Source organism: Haliotis rubra, unplaced genomic scaffold (genome assembly GCF_003918875.1).
Source record: "Haliotis rubra isolate DU_JTF1 unplaced genomic scaffold, ASM391887v1 Scf337, whole genome shotgun sequence".
Classification (NCBI taxonomy): Eukaryota; Metazoa; Mollusca; class Gastropoda; order Lepetellida; family Haliotidae; genus Haliotis; species Haliotis rubra.
The window spans coordinates 994,787-1,017,162 of record NW_025767010.1 but is presented as its reverse complement, the minus strand read 5'-3'; the positions used below and the strand labels follow the sequence as shown (position 1 = coordinate 1,017,162).

Below are 22,376 nucleotides of genomic sequence, written 5' to 3'. Positions count from 1 at the left end.
CAGCCGGTTTCATAAGCAATGTTGTTATATTCCCTGGTTACGAAGGTACAAACACTGCCTCATGCATAATTCAGTACTTATCATAATTGTTTTCAATTGAACATTATTATCAAGTCCATCGTTGTGGTAAATGTACAGGTAAGAAATGTATAAGACACAATTTACTCCACATGTTTAACAATATTTGACCACATACAAGAGCTTCTGGGATTATTGCGAAATATCTGTTCGCGTGTTAAACGTGTTACGAGTGTTGATTGGTCCGCCCAACAGGTTACTATCCAATCAGAAAGAAGAACGCTTCAGATGGTTTAGTGATCGGCAGGAATGCACATGTTTATATCGGGAGGGGTAGACTTGCTGGTTTCCATTTGTTGGCCTTCGTCTAGCTTGAACGTAAGAAGATGGGAGAAAATGGAAGAATTAAACACGAGAATGGACGTAAAAACGGCGTAAACGGAAAACATAATGGAAAACACTCAGAGGTAAAGTTTATTTTGTCGCGTCAAAGTTGAGTTATAACTTCCCGAATGGACCGATACCGGTGACATATTATGTGAGTCAAGTGCCCGACTGTAGATTTTGTTGTTGTTGACTACGGTGGTTTGTGTGAATGAATCGCGTTGTATTTATTATTGACATCTTGTTTACGATTATAGGAAACATTTGTGATTGAAAGCAGTTTTGTCCTTTTATATTTTAATAATAAATGATTAGCAGGGGGCCTGGCGTATGTTTAGCCTTAAAGGCTCATGTAGCGAAGGACGGTAGGTGTCCGTTGAAGACGACCAAGATAATGCGCCTGACCCAATAAAAGTCACAACTGACATGGTTGACCGAGATCGAGTCAGAAAAATAAGAGTTGAAACCTAAATTTTAGCGGAATATATCTAAACCGTAAGCAGAGCTGTTTGAATGTGTGAATACCAGGATAACTTGTCGTTGTCATTTGGTTAGATCTGTATTTATATGCAAATTAAGGTGGTAGCCCGTGCTCCGATGTCTCGCTCTAGTTCGCAGTGACCTGCCCTGTCGCTAGCCTGGCTCAGGCTCCTGTGTACGGATTTGTTTTAGGGAGCAGCCACATGTTTTCTATCACCCCTTTTAAGTATGTTATGGCTTTACCTTATCAATATTGACTGAAAATGCATATAATATCTGGCAAAAGAATTTTAGTGAGTGAATATGGTTTTACTTCGCTTTTAGCAATATTCCAGCAATATATCATGGCAGGGGACACCAGAAATGGGCTTCACATATTGTACCCATGTGGAGAATCGAACCTGGGTCTTCTATGGACAAGCGAACACTTTAACCTTATGTACAATAACAACAATAACAAGTCAGTATTCTCCACCTTCGTGACTCAAGGACAAGTGAGGGAGATAATCATGATTTGCTTTTTGCAAGGAAGCAGTCAGTTTATTCCAGTAAATGTCACTAAGCCACACTTTTATTGTTTAATATTAAAAATACAAACAATTTGATTATTCCAATTCAGTTACACTTTGGCTTATTTAATTTCGCAAATGTCAGATAACATATTTTCAATTAGTTTTCTTAGAATTCCAGAAAGTTGATGATGATAAATTAAGTTTATATGAAATATTTTAGGAGAAATTTATTAGTCATGGTAACCCAATGATCTTCTTCATGTTCAGGTTCCCTGGCAAGTATGATACAAATGACAAGTTACGATATTGTATTTGGATGTCGTGCTTACCGCCATAATGAAATATATCCATGAGCATTGTTCATGCAGAACCCGTATTTTTATGGTGTAAGTACGTAACTGCAAGGTATTTTACTCTGATTTAAACAAAAACCATACTGAAATTGAAACATGGTAACAAATCACTTGCAATCTGAGAAGAATACACAAAAACCTGAACATCAACACTGAGGATAAGTATGGTCTCCATGACAACCCCACAAATCTGATTGTGGCACAGTTTTTAAACAATCGTTATTCAATTGTATGAACCTCCCCAGGCGACCACACCAGTATCAGGTGAGGCTCTCCATCTGCCAGTTATGAGCATCTTATTCCTCTGCCTTTCCTCAATCAGTGTTTGCCTTAGTTCTTCATTTTGAACAGGAGCAGCACCAGCTCAAACTTGGTATCTGGGACAGACCCGAAGATGTTCATTGGGGTTTAAATAATATCAGGGGTATTTGCGGGCCATGGTAATGTTTCGATGGAATTGTCATCTAAAAGGGCGATGATGGCTCAAGACAGCCAAGCATTGTCATCAATGAATATCTGACGATTGGCAAGGTTATCAGAATGTGGCACCATGGTTGTATCCAGTACTTCCTGTTGAAATATTGACCATAATGTGTGCCAGGTGCTGTAATGAGATCCAACTTGCAGCCTTCAAAAACGCTTCGAACCATCTCTGAGCTACCACCAATTGGTTCAGCTGCTTGGGTTATCTACTCATGATACGATGTCTCTATACATAACAACGGTCGTTGGTAATGTTTTGAAGAAAGGGACTGATTAGACCAATGAAACCTATGCCATTTCCCTCAAATTCTTGGAGTTTACACCACTCCAGACGTTTCTGCCTGTGCCTATCCGTGAGGAAGGGACGTCTGATCGGACGACGTACCCTCAGACATACCCTCAGACGTACCCTCAGACATTGCAGCCTCCCACTCCCTATTGCAGTTCTTCGGTATGGTTCATCATGGCCAAACGAATATGTACCCAGTCATCATGGTGAATGGTTTTCCTCAGTGTTCCAGGACTTGGACAATGCTTTACTTCACCAGTGGCCACGTGGTTCCTGTTAGGTGAACTAATGACCTTTTGGCTTATGTACAAGTTAGCACCAATGTTGCGACAGGTTATCCCTGCGTAGCCAACCGAATAACTTGCCATCATGTATTTTATGAACATCCACGTCTTGCCATGGCACATTCACATCATGTGAATATGTGACCGACCCATAGGAAAAGAGCACTTTGAGACCTTTACAAAGGAATGCTTGTCGACCGAACAAAGCATAGTTGGAGCATTTTTTTTACTATTATTTTAACTTTGATTGGAAACTCACAATAAAACACCATAAAAGAGGGTAAAGAAGAACTGTAAACATTAGGTGTCATGCAGAAACTAAGATGATATTTTTCAGCCTGAAAAGCAGACACCATCCCTATCAGAAAACTTATGCTTTAACACTGGTACACTGCATAATGTGGCCTGTTGACATATAGATATACAGTATGTGACCTGTTGACATATAGATATACAGAAGCAAGTCTTACAGCAATCAGCTGTTACTTGCCGTTACCAGTTTGATCATTACAAGTTGCCACAGTTCAAAAGTTGAAACATGGTACTCTCAGAACATTTGATGAATGTGAGGTTTTCATACCATACACAGCTATTTAATGTCACATGGCTGGGTCTGATATGGGATAGATACAGTCTAAAGGCAACTCTCCAAGCCCATCATCAGCAGACATGTCATTGGCACTGCTACAGTTCCAGAAAAGTAGCAGAGAGAAGAACAAAGCTAAAAAGGAACGAAGAAAGCTACCAAGGAACGTTCCTATTTTTACTCCAAGGCTCTTATACAGTCTGTCCAGGAGCGGGGCGGTGGGGTAGCCTAGAGGTAAAAGCATTAACTTGTCTATGGAAGACCCAGGTTCAATTCTCCACAGGGTACAATGTGTGAAGCCCATTTCTGATGTTCCCTGCCATGATATGGCTGGAATCTTGGTAAAAGCAGCATAAAACTAAACTCGCTGCTTGTCACTGTCCAGGCGCAGCGCAAGGAAGTTATTGTTACAGATGGAGAACAGGTAGTGTTCCTTAACAACATGATCTGTCTCCACTTGTCCCCCTCATACTCATGTGTATGCTGCAAAACACGGCCATGAAAAGATAATGTTTCAAACAGTAGCTACAGGTGTTGTAATGCTTGCAGTAATGCTCAATAAATCCCATCCCACCAACGCATGCAGCTCTTGTACAGCATGTAAAAAACCCAGCTTACCAGGCAGGTCATATTTGGGGTCAGTCACTTCTTCCACAGCATTTAACTGCCATTTCCAGCAGGGGATTGATTCAGCAGGAAAGTGCAATGTTCCCTTATGGACGACACTTCACCAAGCATCAAAACCTTGTCTTGTGGCTGCAGAAAGGTGTGTAACAACATATGAAATAGCTTTTACTGAGACTACGATAAATTGGTATATATATATGATTTCCACTTTGTCCACTTTTGGATAAAATGTTGAAAGAATCGCTAAATGCTTAATAACAATAACGCACCAATGATGTTTGAAAATGTAACATTTACAATAATTTTGTTTTATACATAACTCTCCATAGTAACTCGATATTTCTGGGACTTCTAGGTAATAGGTAAATGCTACATAACAATAACGCACCAATGAGTTTTTGAAAATGTAAACATTACAATAATCTTATTATATCCTAGTTTGCTAGCACTTCTAACAAGTATCTTACTGACTGATACAGTTTATTCAGATGAAAGGCCATAGGCGCATAATACACGCAATGTTATATGAATCATGCATGCCAATGAAGTTATTGAATTAGTTTCTCTTAGCTGTTGGACTTGTACAAATCTAGATGTAGGTCATATAGCATCAAAGTTTTCAGATGAAAGAAGTTTGATAAAAGATGTTACAGTGTGGGACTGTTGAAGATACATATTTCTTTGGGCTGAGTAACGCTCACATAAAAGCATTATGTGAAATCCATCCTCAATAAAAGATCTTCCCCTTTGTGTTCAATATTTACACAGTTGTTCAGTGTATGGGACATTTATGTATCTCTCAAATCGACCGCAAGTTTAAACCTACAACATCTAAAAAGAGTCGTGCATGGTCTCAGATTTACAAGAGTATAAGATACTTTTCCACATTTAACAGGGATTTCAGATGTTTATGAAAGAAATACTCAGATAAACTCTTACTATAAGGGACCGTTCATAATTTATGGCTAGGGGGGATGATGATGATTTTGAGGGGAGGTCACCCATTTTGTGCTGGGGAGGGCATCAATTTTGTACACACATACTGGGGTGGGGGTGGGGGTTTGCTTTAATAAATTTTGTACATATAAATATGTTTTAACTTATGCTTAGAAATCATTGGAAGGGGAGGGGGTAATTGATTTTGTCAATGACAGGCAGAGGGGTCACTTATTTTGTACATAAAATTTGAGGGGGGGGTGGGCATTCACATTGTACCTGCTTCTCCATAAAAATCATCAAACCCCCCTAGCCATAAACACTCCCTAAATACACCATAACTGTTAAAGGTTGTCAGATAATCTTTGTTTAAAAAATTTAAATATATATCTTCACATTTCCGACATCTCATGTTGACCTCACATATCGATACATCTTACTTAAGATGACAAACCTTGAATACGTTTTCCTGATGCTAAAAATACAATTTGTTAACGACCATGCCATTACTGTAAATGTCTATTTTCCATGATTATAATGGGATTTCTGAGCTTGACAATAATAATTCATGCAAAGATTCAGAAATGTTCTCATGTGAGTTAACACAAACAAGGTGATATTTTAATTCCAAACATAACCATAACGCCATGCTTTAATCACCCCTTGCTGTGTTCACACCCGATTGAATTAGTTCCACAATTATACATTTAATTAGGGTTAAGTGCTTCCCTTAGTACCGCAGAGCGTACCCATCTTACGTACAAGAGACAGTAGGCCGTCTCGCATACACGTTACATCTGTAACTGATAACACTACTTACCCACTCATCCATCATCTTGATGCTACAAATAGTACATATGCCTCTTATACTCTTTGATTTATAAATGTCATCCTATATTCTGACGTGCCACATTCATCCGCACTCTTGACAGATAGATGGCAAATACACGTGACGTGTTAAAACAGTATGTTATCAAAAGATATGATTAACAACAACATTGAACCTTAACACATCACAACTGACAAAACCACGTGCCATTGTGAATACCAAAGTTTTCACGCACCTTTTCTTGAACATGCTCACTAAAAACAACAGTTTCCAAATAGTACTGCAAAAGTATTATGAATACACGGTGTGAATGTAACCTAGGCATATTTACTTAATTTAGGCAAGAGATTAAGAACAGTGGATTCAAATATACTCATGGAAACAAATAAGGGAACACATGAGAGTACAAGTGTTCCTTTTCTCTTTTCCAGGCCTCTTCGCATGCTTTGTATTGGAGTATGAGTGAAAATCTGGTAATTAATAAAGGAGCACTTGTACTTTCATGTGTTCCCTTATTCGTTTCCCTGAGTATATATACCTGAAACATAGCAGTATCAGCAAAATTTACTTGACCTACTTGTATTAGTGCCAATTCTACATGTCACAGACAGATTTGCCAGGACTTCATCATGCTAATATTTTCCAAACAACAACTAACACCTTGTGACACACTCTGATCTTTTCATTCCACGTATTTAGAAGATGTTTACCTTTTTTGCTCAAATACTACTTATGTCTTATCGGGTAAAATGGTGAGGTCAATATTTTCAAGAGTAGCGTAAAAATCCACTGGATGGAGCGGATGTATGAACTGTGTGGGCTCTTTGTGTCTACTGGTACATATCAAATATGTGATTTTAGTCGAATATATTTCGCAACGTGGGCCCCGTTCCTCAAAGCGATTGTAGGGCTAAGGTGATCGTAACTCCCATACTTCAACATAGCCTTACGACTGTCGTAACTACTACAATCGCTATGAGGAACGGGGCCCTGATTTGTTAGTAACTGAAACCAGAAGTAGGTAAGCTCAGCTATGTTGGTCATTAAAAAAGCACTGCCTTCCAAGCTTACCTTGATGTTGAGATGTGTAATTCAACTTAGCACTTGATCAAGTTGATGGAGCACTATGTCTTATCCAGAGAATATGATATCTGGAGGTTGCCAATGGCAGCATGTGCAAATTTCACAAATTCATCTAAAATCTGAAGTATCAACTCTATATTATCAGTCCTAATGATTCATCAAACAGTCAGATATTTTGGCTATAAAATAATGGTTTGTGTGTTTTGGTTATAAAAATAATGGTTTGTATGAGCAAACTTGCCTAGACATAATCAAAATGTTTGGAAATTTTATATATGACGATAATGTTAATTTGGTGGTCCTTTGTTTATAAAATAGTTGTAATCAGTTCTTAACTTAACCATCTTGGGCATGTATAACTTAATTGTGAGAGATCAAACTGGGACAGTGGTTGGTCATCCTAAAGAGAATATGAACTGGCAAGGATCAACAGAATGATACTGAAATATCCAAATAAAGTGAAATATCCCAATACCATTGGCCTCTTGTAAGTTATGTGCTGCGTATGTGATATAAACATGCATATGTGGTATTAACATGCATATATGCATATAAGAGTGTGTTCATGAGGTTTGCATGCATACAGTTCTGAATACAAAGTTTCCTGTCATTCATGTTGTTCATGATCAGAATTAGTATAGGTTTATCAATTATGGGATACTATATTTTCAACTCATGCTTAAGACTGCATAATGAGAGATGCACTGAGAACTAGGCTTTTCTATGGTATATTTTTCTGTAAATATTCTAATGCAAAATATTTTATGAAAACACTCAAATTTTATCATGTATTTTGCAAAATCATTAATGCGACGTATTCAGAGATTTTGGGGGTGGTGGGGTAGCCTAGTGGTTAAAGTGTTGGCTCGTCACGCCGAAGACCCGGGTTCGAATCCCCACATGGGTACAATGTGTGAAGCCCATTTCTGGTGTCCCCCGCCGTGATGTTGCTGGAATATTGCTAAAAGCGGCGTAAAACCAAACTCAGTCAGTCAGAGACTTTGTTTTCCTTAACCAGTTCTTAAATCATATCTGATACAATTCCATCAAGACACCAAGAGTTGTTATCTTCAAACTATATTGGCTTTGATAATGATACCATGAATGACTATCAGGAGTTTGAATGCTAACATGCACATATGTATCCACTGGCAGTTTCGTAGCCTAGTGGTTAAAGCATTCATGCCGAAGATCTGGGTTCAATTCCCATCATGGATACGATGTGTGAAGCCCATTTCTGTTTCACACATATATGTATACATATTACCCCAATGATTAAACAAATATTGATTTTCTATGTGAGATGTCCAAATTATTTGTTATCTATTCACTAATTATTAGTCATTTTTAATATTTTACTTTTATGGTTGGTATTGCAGATAAAATTAAAGAACAAAATGTGTGGTTTTCTATTTTCTTTCTATTTTTTGTTTGTTTAGAAATGGTGCAAAATATGTTTGCAAATTTCACATCCAACTTAAATGATACAGGTTGCTACTTAAACTTATGACTAATATATCATGAACATAAACTTCCTGGAGTCTTCAGGAAATTGTGAATCATGACTTGTCAATAATGATGTGAGTTCTTCCAAAAATAGACACATTCTCAGGCTCTGACAACATCTAAACAGTAGGCCCAAGTAACATTATTATTGATTTAAAATTTCCAATTCTGAGTGTCACCATGTTAAACATTTTAACATACATACCTAGACCTTTTCTATTCTTTGGAACTCATTGAATTGTCATAAATATGCCATGTGTTATGATAAAGTAACCATACTTATCATACACTGTATAGCGTTCCTGGCAGGATAATGCCAATGGATATTTTCTGTATCCTTTATAGTCATATACGGATATCGATGCAAATTAGAATGGCCATATGCAAATTTTAAGGACAATTTTCACAGTGTAAACAAACATGGCTTCACATGTCGGTGTTCATTACCGGATTGACGGCTGTGGTTACGTCACTGTCAGTGCTTTGTAATGGTAGATGGAGTAGATTACGAAGCGAAGATAGAAATTCATACGCTTTATGAAGATACCAATCAATACCAATTCCCTGATCAACTGTCAGTGTTGGCAAGCAGACGGCACAGGAATCCAGGTGCAGAATGTCACGCGAACATTAAAGTGTATTTGTTGTTCAAAATATTAATTGAAGCTTTCTGAATTTCAACACAAGTGTGTTGTTATTTTTCAAACGTAAGGCAAGACCAATTTTATTTCTTGTTTTTTACAGTTTTTTGTCCTCAGAAAACCTAAAGGGAGGAGGGGAAAAAAATAAAAATATAATCACCAGTCAAAGTAATATTCCTTCTAAATATTAAAAGTATGTTACTTTAGGCAATTTATGAAGTATATATGGGGCAAAAAACAATCTCCAAATTTCTTGTATTTTTACATTTTTGGCCAATAAAAACATTAGGATTTTATTTTTTGAGCGGGGAAAATTAACTTTTTTATTTTTTTCTTATTCTTGAAAAAATATGATAGGCGGATCCATAAAACAAGAAATAAAATTGGTCTGGCCTAAGCTAAGATTTGCTGACAACAACACATGATTTAACATAAACACTTACTTGGAACTAGATGACCTAAAGCAGTCAATTGAGTGATCAGAAGAAAATTGTGCTACCATGCTTGTGACGTAACGTATTACTACGTACATATTTGTGACGTCATATATATCTGTGCACATACCACAAAGTTTAGGTTCATGATTTGTGGCAATTGAAATTGCATTTTTTAAAGTTATAGAGTGAGAATGACAGTCTATGATAAATAGGTTATCACACTCATGGGTTTTGGGATGGTTAATATATTGCATTAGGAATAAAAACTATGTTTTTAGCTCACTAAGGCTCGCAAATACAATGTTTATTCTTAATGCAGGATATTAACCACCCCAAAACTCACTCGCATGATAACCTATATTTATCTAAAGAATAAAATATTTTCAATTTAATGATCATACTCTTGTTTAACTGAAAGTTGCAAAATGATTTAGTTTCTACTAATAATATATTAATTTTCACTGATTTTGAAAATGTTTATCAAGCTCCTGAAGGAATGTTTATTCATCGGTAAAGACAAAAAATTACCTTCAAAGTTCAAAATCAGAATATTTCTGATTGTATCTGACTTTTCACATTGATAAACAACAGTAGGAAGCATGCCACATTAGATTGAGGGGCAAATTGCGGACTGCCAGAATAAAGGAATTCAGGTGCACTAAACATATCTTTATGAGATAAGCAAAAACTGACCTTTATAAGCGTATGCACTTCGACTAAGTTTACATATGGCATGATTCATATCTTAATCATTTTGGGGCAGTTTTGTTTTTGTTTTGTCATTTGTTGTTTGGGTCAGACCAAGTCTATTTTTTGTTTTACGGATTTTTGTCCTCAGAAAACCTCAAGGCAGGAGGGCAAAAAAAAAGAAAAAGAAAAAGAAAATCACCAGTCAAAGTAATATTCCTTGTAAATACTCAAAATATGTTACTTTTGGCAATTTGTTAAGTGTATATGGGGCAAAAGACAATCTAAAAACAAAATTTCTTGTATATTTACATTTTTGTAAAAACATTAGGATTTTATTTTTTTATTTTTTTCTTATTCTTGAAAAAATACGGCAGGCGGATCCGTAAAACAAGAAATAAAATTGGTCTGGCCTTGGCATGGAATCCAAAATGTTCCCAATACTTGGAGCGAAAGCTTTGGCCATTTTTATTGCTGGTTACTCTCAAAATAAGAACCAACATTTGGAATGAAATTTAACCTTGCTTAACACTTAATGAATCGTATAAAAATGAAAATAAATAATCCTGTTGCTTAGTAACCATCCATTGTTTCACCATCCGTCGATGATTTGAATTACAAGCTCTAGCAGCTAAACAAGATGGTAGTGCTTATGAAATGTAATTTAATAACACTGACAATACCATCCTTGTGAAAATATTTTTCATGCCAGAAAGTGTTCCAGAATCATTTGGGTTTGATAATGAGAAAACGTGATCGATTGCTTGGTCGTTGAGCCAATGCAACAATCTTTGATTATTTCAATTGATTGGAAATTGTTTGTAGATTCTTTCAGAACGTGATGTATTTATATGTGTGTGAAATGTCCCGCACAAATCATGGGGTTTTGTTTAATGGTATTTGTTTTATGTACATGTCACCACTATGTATGGAAATATTCGGAACACAGCTGGAAAGCTGATCTCATGATCTGGTTGTATTCATGTTCGTTGAGCATGTCCGGGAAGAAGAAGAATCTAAATATTTTTAAGTTGTAGCTGTGGTGGTCACAGCGTCCTTGTTTGTAGCTGTGTCCAATATCTAACATGCATAAAAATGAACATAACGTGTAGATATGGTGATTACAGTGACCTGGCTGATTACAAGTCATCATGACCAGATAAACATGGACAGGTCCTCATCAGCTATTCTGTACCTGCACAGGTGTGATTATTTACAGGCTTGAACATTGTTCACTCAGGCATAAAACCACATTTATGGCAAGTCAGGTTTTGGCTATCATTTTTAAAGTTTATGTTGTGTTAACACAAACAGTGTATTCGCTAAAGTAAATAAAGGAATGTGCAGTATACACAGATGACCGGGAAGTATCTAGACTCAATGAGTATCTGATGTTAACCCCAAATTAGCATATTAGGGATGAAATGGGCTGGTGCATTGGGAGTTGCAATGATATGACAGTACGTTTCTTTTGTATCAAGACAAGGAACTACACTTGCTACTGGTTGATGAAATTTCTCATCAGATGTTTTGTCAAATATTGCCAAAAAAGTTATTATAATTTCAGTTTTAGTACTTGACTTAAAAATTCCCCAAATTGGTTTGAGAAATTTCTATTATTCATGTTAATTTAATGACAAATAACTAATTTTGTGTCTATATTTAGAGAATATGTATTTAACTGATAACAAAAAAATAGCAGTAAGTTTTAATGCTTGTTTTACGTCATTGCGTTGGATGCAAGTTTTTGCAACAGCAAAATACAATATAAAAACTCCTTTGTATTCAGGAAAACACGAGTTTCAAAAAAAAAAATTCCCAACTTGTCTGCTGGACACCCTTAGAAAGCTGGCTAACTCCGGCTGATTCTGGTTTACTACAGGTGTCCACCATTATATGCTAGTTGCTGGAGGGGATAAATGGTTCTGGTGGTCATGCTCAGTTGACTTGATGGCCTTAAAAGCAAACAAGCTGCTTCAAACAGGATATAGAGTCCTCACAACCATACCTACAAAGTGGCTGTATATTGGGCTTTTTCAGTTGAGATTATTTGTTTCCTGTATGCAGTAATACACTGGATCCTATGACAGACACACTTAGTCATGCTGAGCATGTTGCAGACGGGATTATTTGTTTTCACGTGAAGTCCACAACATTTCTGACGGTTCATTTAACCCATTTACTCGATGATAGCCATGGCACTCATAAAGATATTTATCTAGGTTTTGTCCCTTGGAATTGAAGGGAAAGGATGACTTTTGATCTGTCCTTGACCTCAGTAGATGTCAATTCACCTTGAGCGAGATAATGGCAGTTGTCCATTACCTTTTCATGATGGATGGTCATACACTTTTTATTTTCTCCATCTTTTGCTTTTTTGCGCCCATGCCTGAATCTTCTTCCAGGCTCGCCAGGTCTGAAGGTCTTAATGTTGAAGCAGGTCATCACATATAGTCTTTAACATGTTTATATTTTTATATTTCAACTTTTCCAGAATGGTTCAAAGGTTATCGAAGAAAATTTGTGTGGTCACTTGGTTACTGTAAGAGGGAATTCTTTTACACAGTCCTTTTGATCATGGCCCGGTGTGAATGCACAACCTGAATCTCTAAATATTATCTCCTTAAAAACAAGTGATCAACAAAGATGAAATTGTGCTCCCACTAGTGATGAAATCACCCAGTGAGTACCACCAGCCCTCGTGTCTTTGAAAGGATTAAGGATTAAATTAAAGGTTTTTTTTAGATGACCCCCGACTCGAAATGCTTCACAGTACAATAAATCATGACAATGCTGGACGCTTTGGTGTACCCCATCTGCCAGCTTTGCCAATCGCTACGCTACCATCACATGCAATCGATTTAAACTTGATGTAAACATAATCATGGATGATTGGCCTATCAATCACCACTCATGACACCTACCAATTCTTTATTGTTATTTCTGCAAGCCGATTTGGGCCCTCAACTAACGACCCGGTCACAAAAAAAGGATGACGATAGGTCCGCACAAACCGGGAGTGGGGTTTCAATATGACAACACCAGCTGTATTTAGAAAGCTATTTACATCCTAAATCTGCCATTTTTGTACACAATGTAATGAAATTTGGTATAGTTTATATGATAGGCTCTCTGTTTAACAAACCTAAAGGGACCAATTCTTCTGGTTTGACGTATGGTACAATTGAAGATGCAGATATGAAACATAACCGATGTTTTTCTCACACATGACTTAATTATATAAGCCATTTGATACCGTAAATTTAGAATGCCACGGATCAAACCTGACCCTGACGTTATCTTGTATCAGACATGTTTTGTGACAAAGTGTCAGCTGAGATACCCTCAGCACAGGTCTTAGGGACCGTTCATAATTCATGGCTAGGAGGGGTGATGATGATTTTAAGGGGGGGTCACCCATTTTGTCCTGGGGAGGTAGGGGAGTCATCAATTTTGTTCACATTTCTAGGTGGGGTCAGCAATTTTGTACATAAAAATATTTTAAATTATTATGCTTAAAAAATATTGGAAGGGGAAGGGGGGGTCATTGATTTTGTACATGACATGCAGGGGGGTCACTTACTTTGTACATATATTTTAGGGGGGTCATTCCCATTGTACATGCTTCTCCATAAAAATCATCACACATGCACACACGCACGCACGCGCACACACACACACACACTCGGCCATAAATTATGAACGGTCCCTTATGGAAACATTCATTTTTTTATTCACAGTTTGAACTTAGTTTACCTATTCCTCTTCATAAGATCTTTTCCCCTACATGATATTGTTTGGACCACAGCTGTAGTGTAAAGACAGTGATAGAGGTGAGAATGTTTGAGTTATTCTTGTTGTTTTTGTTTGCAGCTAAGTAGTTGGAAGGAAGACTTTTACGAGTCATTTGAAGAAACCCCCCTGCTCATCGCTATCATCACATACATTGGCTATGGAATCCTTGTCGTGGTCGGACACATCCGGGACTTCCTTCGCTCTCACGGTTTGGAAACAACTAAGGCCATTACAGAAATTAAAATGCCTGTAAGTTTTGTTTCAGCCAAGTGTGTAACATTTTCACTGTCCTCTCTTGATTGTTGCAGCAAAGACCTCACCTGAAGCTTAAAAAGAACATTAAATCAATTATTCTTTTTAAAAATATGAAATCCAGCAGGAAAATATGGTTATACTTATTGGTACAATGCTGTAATATATTTAGTCAATGGTTTTTGTTTCCTATCTGAAAGTAATATTTTCAAGAACAAATTTCATCCTGTATTCAGGATATGTGGAACAAATCTGAGTTGTATAATCAGCTAGGTCTGACCAACGTGGTTCCTCTCGTATTTTCACTTTGACCATCAATGGAATTATTACAATTTCAAAATATAAGCTTCAATTACTCTTTGGTATGGAAGAATGAGTCTCATTACAGTGATTGCATTTACAGTTAAACCTCGCATTTGTGGACACTTGCCTTTTCTCAGATATTGTCCTGATAAACGAATGTCTGAATATCTGTATCGCTTCACAAACAAAATTCTTTGGATGTGCAAAAAATAACAATCCGCTATTGTGTAATGCATGGGAATTATTGTTTGTGTATTATGCTCAGTCAAAAACTACGTCATATCCCTTCAGCGATTTTATGTGAAGGAATGAGGGATATAATACCAAATTTAATATACTCAATATAAAAAGTAAAATTTGAGACAAATTGTTGGTAATTGAAATTCACTGTCCAGATTCAGAAGCCATATTTTCGGCTAAATGAAACATAATAGAATATATTTCGTTTCACATAAATCTTGTCCAGAAGGTTTCCAGTTATCTGGGTTCCACTGAATATCAATACCTCAAAATGAATTTTATATTCAAGTGGATTTACCACATCGGTGGATATAGTATATATTTTGAAGTTAGTGAACCATTTGCCAAATCAGTTGAAGTTATTGTGAACCTTTGTGAATATTTGTTACGTATGTCATGTTAAGTGGTGACATATTTGTTTTGTCATAGGGGTTTGTGCCACTGTTGGCCAGTTGGGAGAGCTTCTACACACGGAACCTTTACCGCCGTGTACGGGACTGTTGGAACCGGCCCATCTGCAGCGTTGCAGGAGCCTACATGGACACACTGGAACGTGTCACCCCTGACCATGGATGGAACTTTGAGTATGTATAGACTAGGGGAGATAACTCATGGCGTACTGTGGGGAATTTACATCATGGTACTATATCATATTTACTGCATTGCAAAAATATGTGAGTATGTATAGACTAGGGGAGATAACTCATGGCGTACTGTGGGCAATTTGTATCATAGTACTTTATCACATTTACTGCATTGCAAAAATATGTACCTCAACATCAGATAATGGTGAAGTCTCTTTAAGTTCTCAATATTGACCTCTCACTGACTGAACTGTTATATTCCAGGGATACTGTTTGCTAGTTCTGGTCCAATTCACTTATGTATTTTGTGAATGAAATGTTTCTCTTCATAAAATTGTTTTGTTATTTGTGGTAACTAGAATTGAATATTTATATTTTTTAAGGGTGGTTTTACTTGTGTTTGTATGTTATTTATCAAAACGAGATAGACAAACTAGAATATCTAGGCAGGATAATAACCAATGATAATAGGCAGGATAATGGCCGTATACTTAAGTTTACCTTAAGTTTACAGTAATGTGGTCACTGGTCATTGTCATGATAATCAAAACTGTCAACATTTTCAAAACAATAAATATTTTTGGGGCGGTGGGGTAGCCTAATGGTGAAAGCGTCCGCTCGACATGCTGAAGACCCGGGTTCGATTCCCCACATGGGTGCAATGTGTGAAGCCCATTTCTGGTGTCCCCCACCGTGATATTGCTGGAATATTGCTAAAAGCGGCGTAAAACCACACTCACTCACTCACTCAATAAATATTTTATTGTTACACCCAATATAATGAAGAATACATCAACTGCTGACTCATTATTGTATCCCTTACTCAATATTCATGATGTGTATCCTATTTGCTGCAGAGTGGATTTGCTGCGCCCCCTATTGTTCGCCATGAAATTCAGAAAGAAATTCTTGATTATATCGAAGCATGTGGGTGGCTTTCTGCTTTATTATGGTTCTAGGACTTTTACAAACCTTTATTAATGTCTCGGTGTAAAATGGGCCTGGTTTATGAAACCTTAAAAAATATGAATCAATCAATCAATCAGTGGTACTCAGCCTAGTTTCCTGGGTATGCTGCCATTACATTGACAAGGTAATATTGTTCATGGCAGTCTCCACATTGCAACATGGCAGACACAATAAGTATTTACTATAGAAAAAACCCAAGAATGGCTGGTTAGAATTTATTAGCATTTCATCAATAATGTAGCTTTGTATATGTCACAGGAATCATGCCTATTGTTCCTTCAGTTGAAGATATTGTTATCCCACTGCATACAATTCAGGGTGATATAACTGACACTTGGTCTGTCTGTCTCTCTGTCTGTCTGTAACCATGGTGCTTCCAGAGCACAACTTGCAAAATGTTTCCAGTTTCCATGGCAACAAGGTTGACTTTGACGGTTCATATTGGTATGATTGTCCAGACCATATCTCTAAAATTAATACATGTTCTTTAACTGTGTGCACACAAAAACCAAGTTGTCAGCTGGTGCATTTTGCTACTTTTTTTTTTTTTCGCTTTTATATATTTTCCATTTCCATGGCAACAAGTCTGAGTTTGACTCTGTTCATAGAGGTGTGATTTTCCAGACTAGATCGCTAAAATTGTCTACGGTATTCTTCAACACGCATACATAAAGACCATGTTGTCAACTGGTCCCTTTTGATCTTTTCAGTTTGTGGGGCTGAGGGATTTGTCATCCTCTAATAACTCTTGTTTCCTTGTCGCGCAGGCAAAATGTAAATTATGACACACTCCATTTACAAAACCGATATATGCATTATTCATTGTGTTAACTTGCTATTATCATGAAATTGATAGATAATTCATAGATTTGAATGACAATAATCAAACATAGTTCACATCGTTATTTTAGGAAATTTGATGATGCATATTTCGAAGATTTTGTCCCCTGTGTTAAATGCTAATAACTAAAAATTACAATGTGTAATAATGAGTGAGCGGTTTGGTTTTAAACCGTTTTAGCAATATTCCAGCAGTATCATGAAGTGGCTTCACACATGGTACCCATGTGGGGAATCAAACCTGGCTTTCAGCATAACGAGTAAACGATTTAACCACTAGGCTATCTCACTGCCCCTTGACTGCTGAAAACCAATTCTGACCCTGATCTTCATAGAGGAGAGTAAAGATGTGCTTTGTTACCATCTTAGTGTATTGTTTGATGGAGCTGCAGAAAAGAAAAGAGTTAGTGTTGACTTGACAGTTTAGAAAAGTTTTGTCATAGTTTTAAATATATATTGACAATGGTATAATTCTACATTCTAAGAAAAATGGGTTGTATTCATGAAGATATATATTGTCCTTCAAATATCATAAAAAGAATTATGGATTTTCTGTTTCTAACAAACAATTGTATTTTCAAGGCTAACAGGCAAGAAGAAAACAGTTATGAACTTTGGGTCATACAACTACCTTGGTTTTGCCGAGAACACAGGACCATGTGCTGAAGCAGTGGAGGTCACGACCTTGGAGGAAGGAGTAGGCGTTTGTGCCAGCAGGCAGGAACTGGGTGAGTGTGTTCTCTGTCTGTCTCTCTCTCTCTCTCTGTCTCTCTCTTTTTGAGACAGAGAGAATCAACAGGAACTGCATGAATATTTGAGAGAAAAACAGCTAAAATGTGTTACCTGGTGTGTCCATTTTCTTAACATTCCAGTTATAATCATCTTCTGTTGTCAGGTTATTTGGAAGTTCACAAGGAGCTGGATGACCTGATGGCTGAATTCCTGGGAGTTGAGGCGTCTGTCACCTTCCCAATGGGCTTCGCCACCAACTCCATGAATATGCCTGCCCTGGTGGATAAGGTTAGTAGAAGTATTGGAAAGATCTACTCTTCATCTCTCTATGAAGCAATGCCTGTTTGATGTGGCACCAGAATCTATACTCATGGAAACAAATATGGGAACACGTGAAAGTAAGTGTTCCTTTAATCTGTTCTAGGTTTCTTCGCAGGGTATGTATTGCACTGTGAGTGAATTTCTGGAAATATATAAAAGAACACTTGCACTTTCAAGTGTTCCCTTATTCGTTTCTATGAGTGTATATTACTGAATTTTGGTGCAATATCATTATGAACAATTTTCCATGCATTAGTGATTGTTTATAGTTACACTGACATTCTGACATTTGGATTCTTAACAAGAGTGATAGTGTGAAATTTGGAATGCATTTGAGAAATCAGTGGATGACGTCTATCAACTTGCCATTATGAATTGATGCATAAATATCTGCTGTTTCCTGATCCATGTTTTGCTGTTTCCAGGGCTGTCTCATCCTCAGCGATGAACTGAACCACGCTTCCCTTGTCCTGGGTGCTCGGCTTAGTGGTGCTACAATCAGAATATTCAAACATAATAGTAAGGTTCTTGCCTGTTACCACTAGTTCACCAGGACCGAAAGTTTATGGGTACCCGTGTTAGAATTGGTTTTCAGTAACCCATGCCTGTCGTAAGAGGCGACTAACAGAATCAGGTTGTCAGACTCAATGACTTGGTTCCCACATTTCATCGTATCCCAATTGCATAGGTCGATGCTCATGCTGTTGATCACTGGATTGTCTTGTCCAGACTGAATTATTTACAGCTGGAATACTGCTGAGTGACTCTTTTTTGGGGGGGGAATATTGCAAGAATATAATCTGATACTTCTCAGAAATTGCTGTATCAAATGTGAAATGATAAGAGCTTTCCTTTAAACCTGATGCAAGATTTAGATTGTCATGATTTTTCTTTCATTTTCAGATTTGAAGGATTTAGAAAAGAAACTCTCTGATGCTGTGGTCCATGGGCAGCCTCGTACTCACCGACCCTGGAAGAAGATTCTCATTGTTGTAGAAGGGGTGTACAGGTAGGCAGGAAATAGAATAAAGTGGTATTATAAGGGGAGAGTTTCTATTAGGATACAGGTAAGGGAGATTTATTACAAGTTATCCAGATTGGAGAGACTTATAAAAGGATCAGATGTGACCTGTCATTAGAAGGTACAGGTAGAGAGACTTATAATAATGGGGTACAGTTAGAGAAGGCTTGTATTAATCTTGTACAGGTAAGGAGACCTACTATCAGGGAATACAGTTAGGGCAGTTATATTAATGGGGTACAGGTGGGGCAGACCTACTATCAGGGAATACAGGTAGGGCAGAGTTATATTAATGGGGTACAGGTGGGGCAGACCTACTATCAGGGAATACAGGTAGGGCAGAGTTATATTAATGGGGGTACACGTGGGGCAGACCTACTATCAGGGAATACATGTAGGGCAGTTATATTAATGGGGTACAGGTGGGGCAGACCTACTATCAGGGAATACAGGTAGGATGCAGTTATATTAATGGGGTACAGGTGGGGCAGACCTACTATCAGGGATACATGTAGGGCAGTACATATTAATGGTGGGGGTGGGGCAGACCTACTATCATCAGGAATACAGGTAGGGCAGAGTTATATTAATGGGGTACAGGTGGGGCAGACCTACTATCAGGGATACATGTAGGGCAGAGCAGTTATATTAATGGGGTACAGGTGGGGCAGACCTACTATCAGGGAATACAGGTAGGGCAGAGTTATATTAATGGGGTACAGGTGGGGCAGACCTACTATCAGGGAATACAGGTAGGGCAGTTATATTAATGGGGTACAGGTGGGGCAGACCTACTATCAGGGGCAGACCTATACAGGTAGGGCAGAGTTATATTAATGGGGTACAGGTGGGGCAGACCTACTATCAGGGAATACAGGTAGGGCAGAGTTATATTAATGGGGTACAGGTGGGGCAGACCTACTATCAGGGAATACAGGTAGGGCAGAGTTATATTAATGGGGTACAGGTGGGGCAGACCTACTATCAGGGAATACAGGTAGGGCAGAGTTATATTAATGGGGTACAGGTGGGGCAGACCTACTATCAGGGGGGCAATACAGGTAGGGCAGTTTATATTAATGGGGTACAGGTGGGGCAGACCTACTATCAGGGGAATACAGGTAGGGCAGCAGTTATATTAATGGGGTACAGGTGGGGCAGACCTACTATCAGGGAGCAATACAGGTAGGGCAGAGGGAATACAGGTAGGGCAGTATATTAATGGGGTACAGGTGGGGCAGACCTACTATCAGGGGATACAGGTAGGGCAGAGTTATATTAATGGGGTACAGGTGGGGCAGACCTACTATCATCAGGGAATACAGGTAGGGCAGTTATATTAATGGGGTACAGGTGGGGCAGACCTACTATCAGGGAATACAGGTAGGGCAGTTTATATTAATGGGGTACAGGTGGGGCAGACCTACTATCAGGGAATACATGTAGGGCAGTTATATTAATGGGGTACAGGTGGGGCAGACCTACTATCAGGAATACAGGTAGGGCAGAGTTATATTAATGGGGTACAGGTGGGGCAGACCTACTATCAGGGAATACAGGTAGGGCAGAGTTATATTAATGGGGTACAGGTGGGGCAGACCTACTATCAGGGAATACAGGTAGGGCAGAGTTATATTAATGGGGTACAGGTGGGGCAGACCTACTATCAGGGAATACAGGTAGGGCAGAGTTATATTAATGGGGTACAGGTGGGGGGCAGACCTACTATCAGGGGAATACAGGTAGGGCAGAGTTATATTAATGGGGTACAGGTGGGGGCAGACCTACTATCAGGGAATACACAGGTAGGGCAGAGTTATATTAATGGGGTACAGGTGGGGCAGACCTACTATCAGGGAATACAGGTAGGGCAGTTATATTAATGGGGTACAGGTGGGGCAGACCTACTATCAGGGAATACAGGTAGGGCAGAGTTATATTAATGGGGTACAGGTGGGGCAGACCTACTATCAGGGAATACAGGTAGGGCAGAGTTATATTAATGGGGTACAGGTGGGGCAGACCTACTATCAGGGAATACATGTAGGGCAGTGGGGCAGACCTTATAGAATTACATGGGGGTACCTACTATCTATCAGGGAATACATGTAGGGCAGAGTATATTAATGGGGTACAGGTGGGGCAGACCTACTATCAGGGATACATGTAGGGCAGAGTTATATTAATGGGGTACAGGTGGGGCAGACCTACTATCAGGGAATACAGGTAGGGCAGAGTTATATTAATGGGGTACAGGTGGGGCAGACCTACTATCAGGGAATACAGGTAGGGCAGAGTTATATTAATGGGGTACAGGTGGGGCAGACCTACTATCAGGGAATACATGTAGGGCAGTTATATTAATGGGGTACAGGTGGGGCAGACCTACTATCAGGGAATACAGGTAGGGCAGAGTTATATTAATGGGGTACAGGTGGGGCAGACCTACTATCAGGGAATACATGTAGGGCAGTTATATTAATGGGGTACAGGTGGGGCAGACCTACTATCAGGGAATACAGGTAGGGCAGAGTTATATTAATGGGGTACAGGTGGGGCAGACCTACTATCAGGGAATACAGGTAGGGCAGAGTTATATTAATGGGGTACAGGTGGGGCAGACCTACTATCAGGGAATACAGGTAGGGCAGTTATATTAATGGGGTACAGGTGGGGCAGACCTACCATCAGGGAATACATGTAGGGCAGAGTTATATTAATGGGGTACAGGTGGGGCAGACCTACTATCAGGGAATACAGGTAGGGCAGAGTTATATTAATGGGGTACAGGTGGGGCAGACCTACTATCAGGGGAATACAGGTAGGGCAGAGTTATATTAATGGGGGTACAGGTGGGGCAGACCTACTATCAGGGGGGCAATACAGGTAGGGCAGGGCAGAGTTATATTAATGGGGGGTACAGGTGGGGCAGACCTACTATCAGGGAATACATGTAGGGCAGTTATATTAATGGGGTTCAGGTGGGGCAGACCTACTATCAGGGAATACAGGTAGGGCAGAGTTATATTAATGGGGTACAGGTGGGGCAGACCCACTATCAGTGAATACAGGTAGGGCAGTTATATTAATGGGGTACAGGTGGGGCAGACCTACTATCAGGGAATACAGGTAGGGCAGAGTTATATTTTTGTCGTACACATGGGGTGGGGGGAGACCTTTTAGA

General features: G+C 38.7%; 1 protein-coding gene across 1 annotated transcript in view; it reads left to right on the top strand.

Annotated features, from left to right (window-relative positions):
- Positions 1–319: 319 nt before the first annotated feature.
- LOC124284459 (serine palmitoyltransferase 2-like) overlaps positions 320–22,376 on the top strand; it is a 30,035-nt gene continuing 7,978 nt past the window's right edge. The window contains exons 1-7 of the mRNA XM_046720539.1: positions 320–485; positions 14,009–14,179; positions 15,155–15,309; positions 17,701–17,846; positions 18,014–18,138; positions 18,597–18,690; positions 19,075–19,180. Coding sequence (XP_046576495.1) covers positions 405–485; positions 14,009–14,179; positions 15,155–15,309; positions 17,701–17,846; positions 18,014–18,138; positions 18,597–18,690; positions 19,075–19,180 — 878 coding nt within the window. The 5' untranslated portion in view covers positions 320–404. The remainder of the gene's footprint in view (positions 486–14,008; positions 14,180–15,154; positions 15,310–17,700; positions 17,847–18,013; positions 18,139–18,596; positions 18,691–19,074; positions 19,181–22,376) is intronic.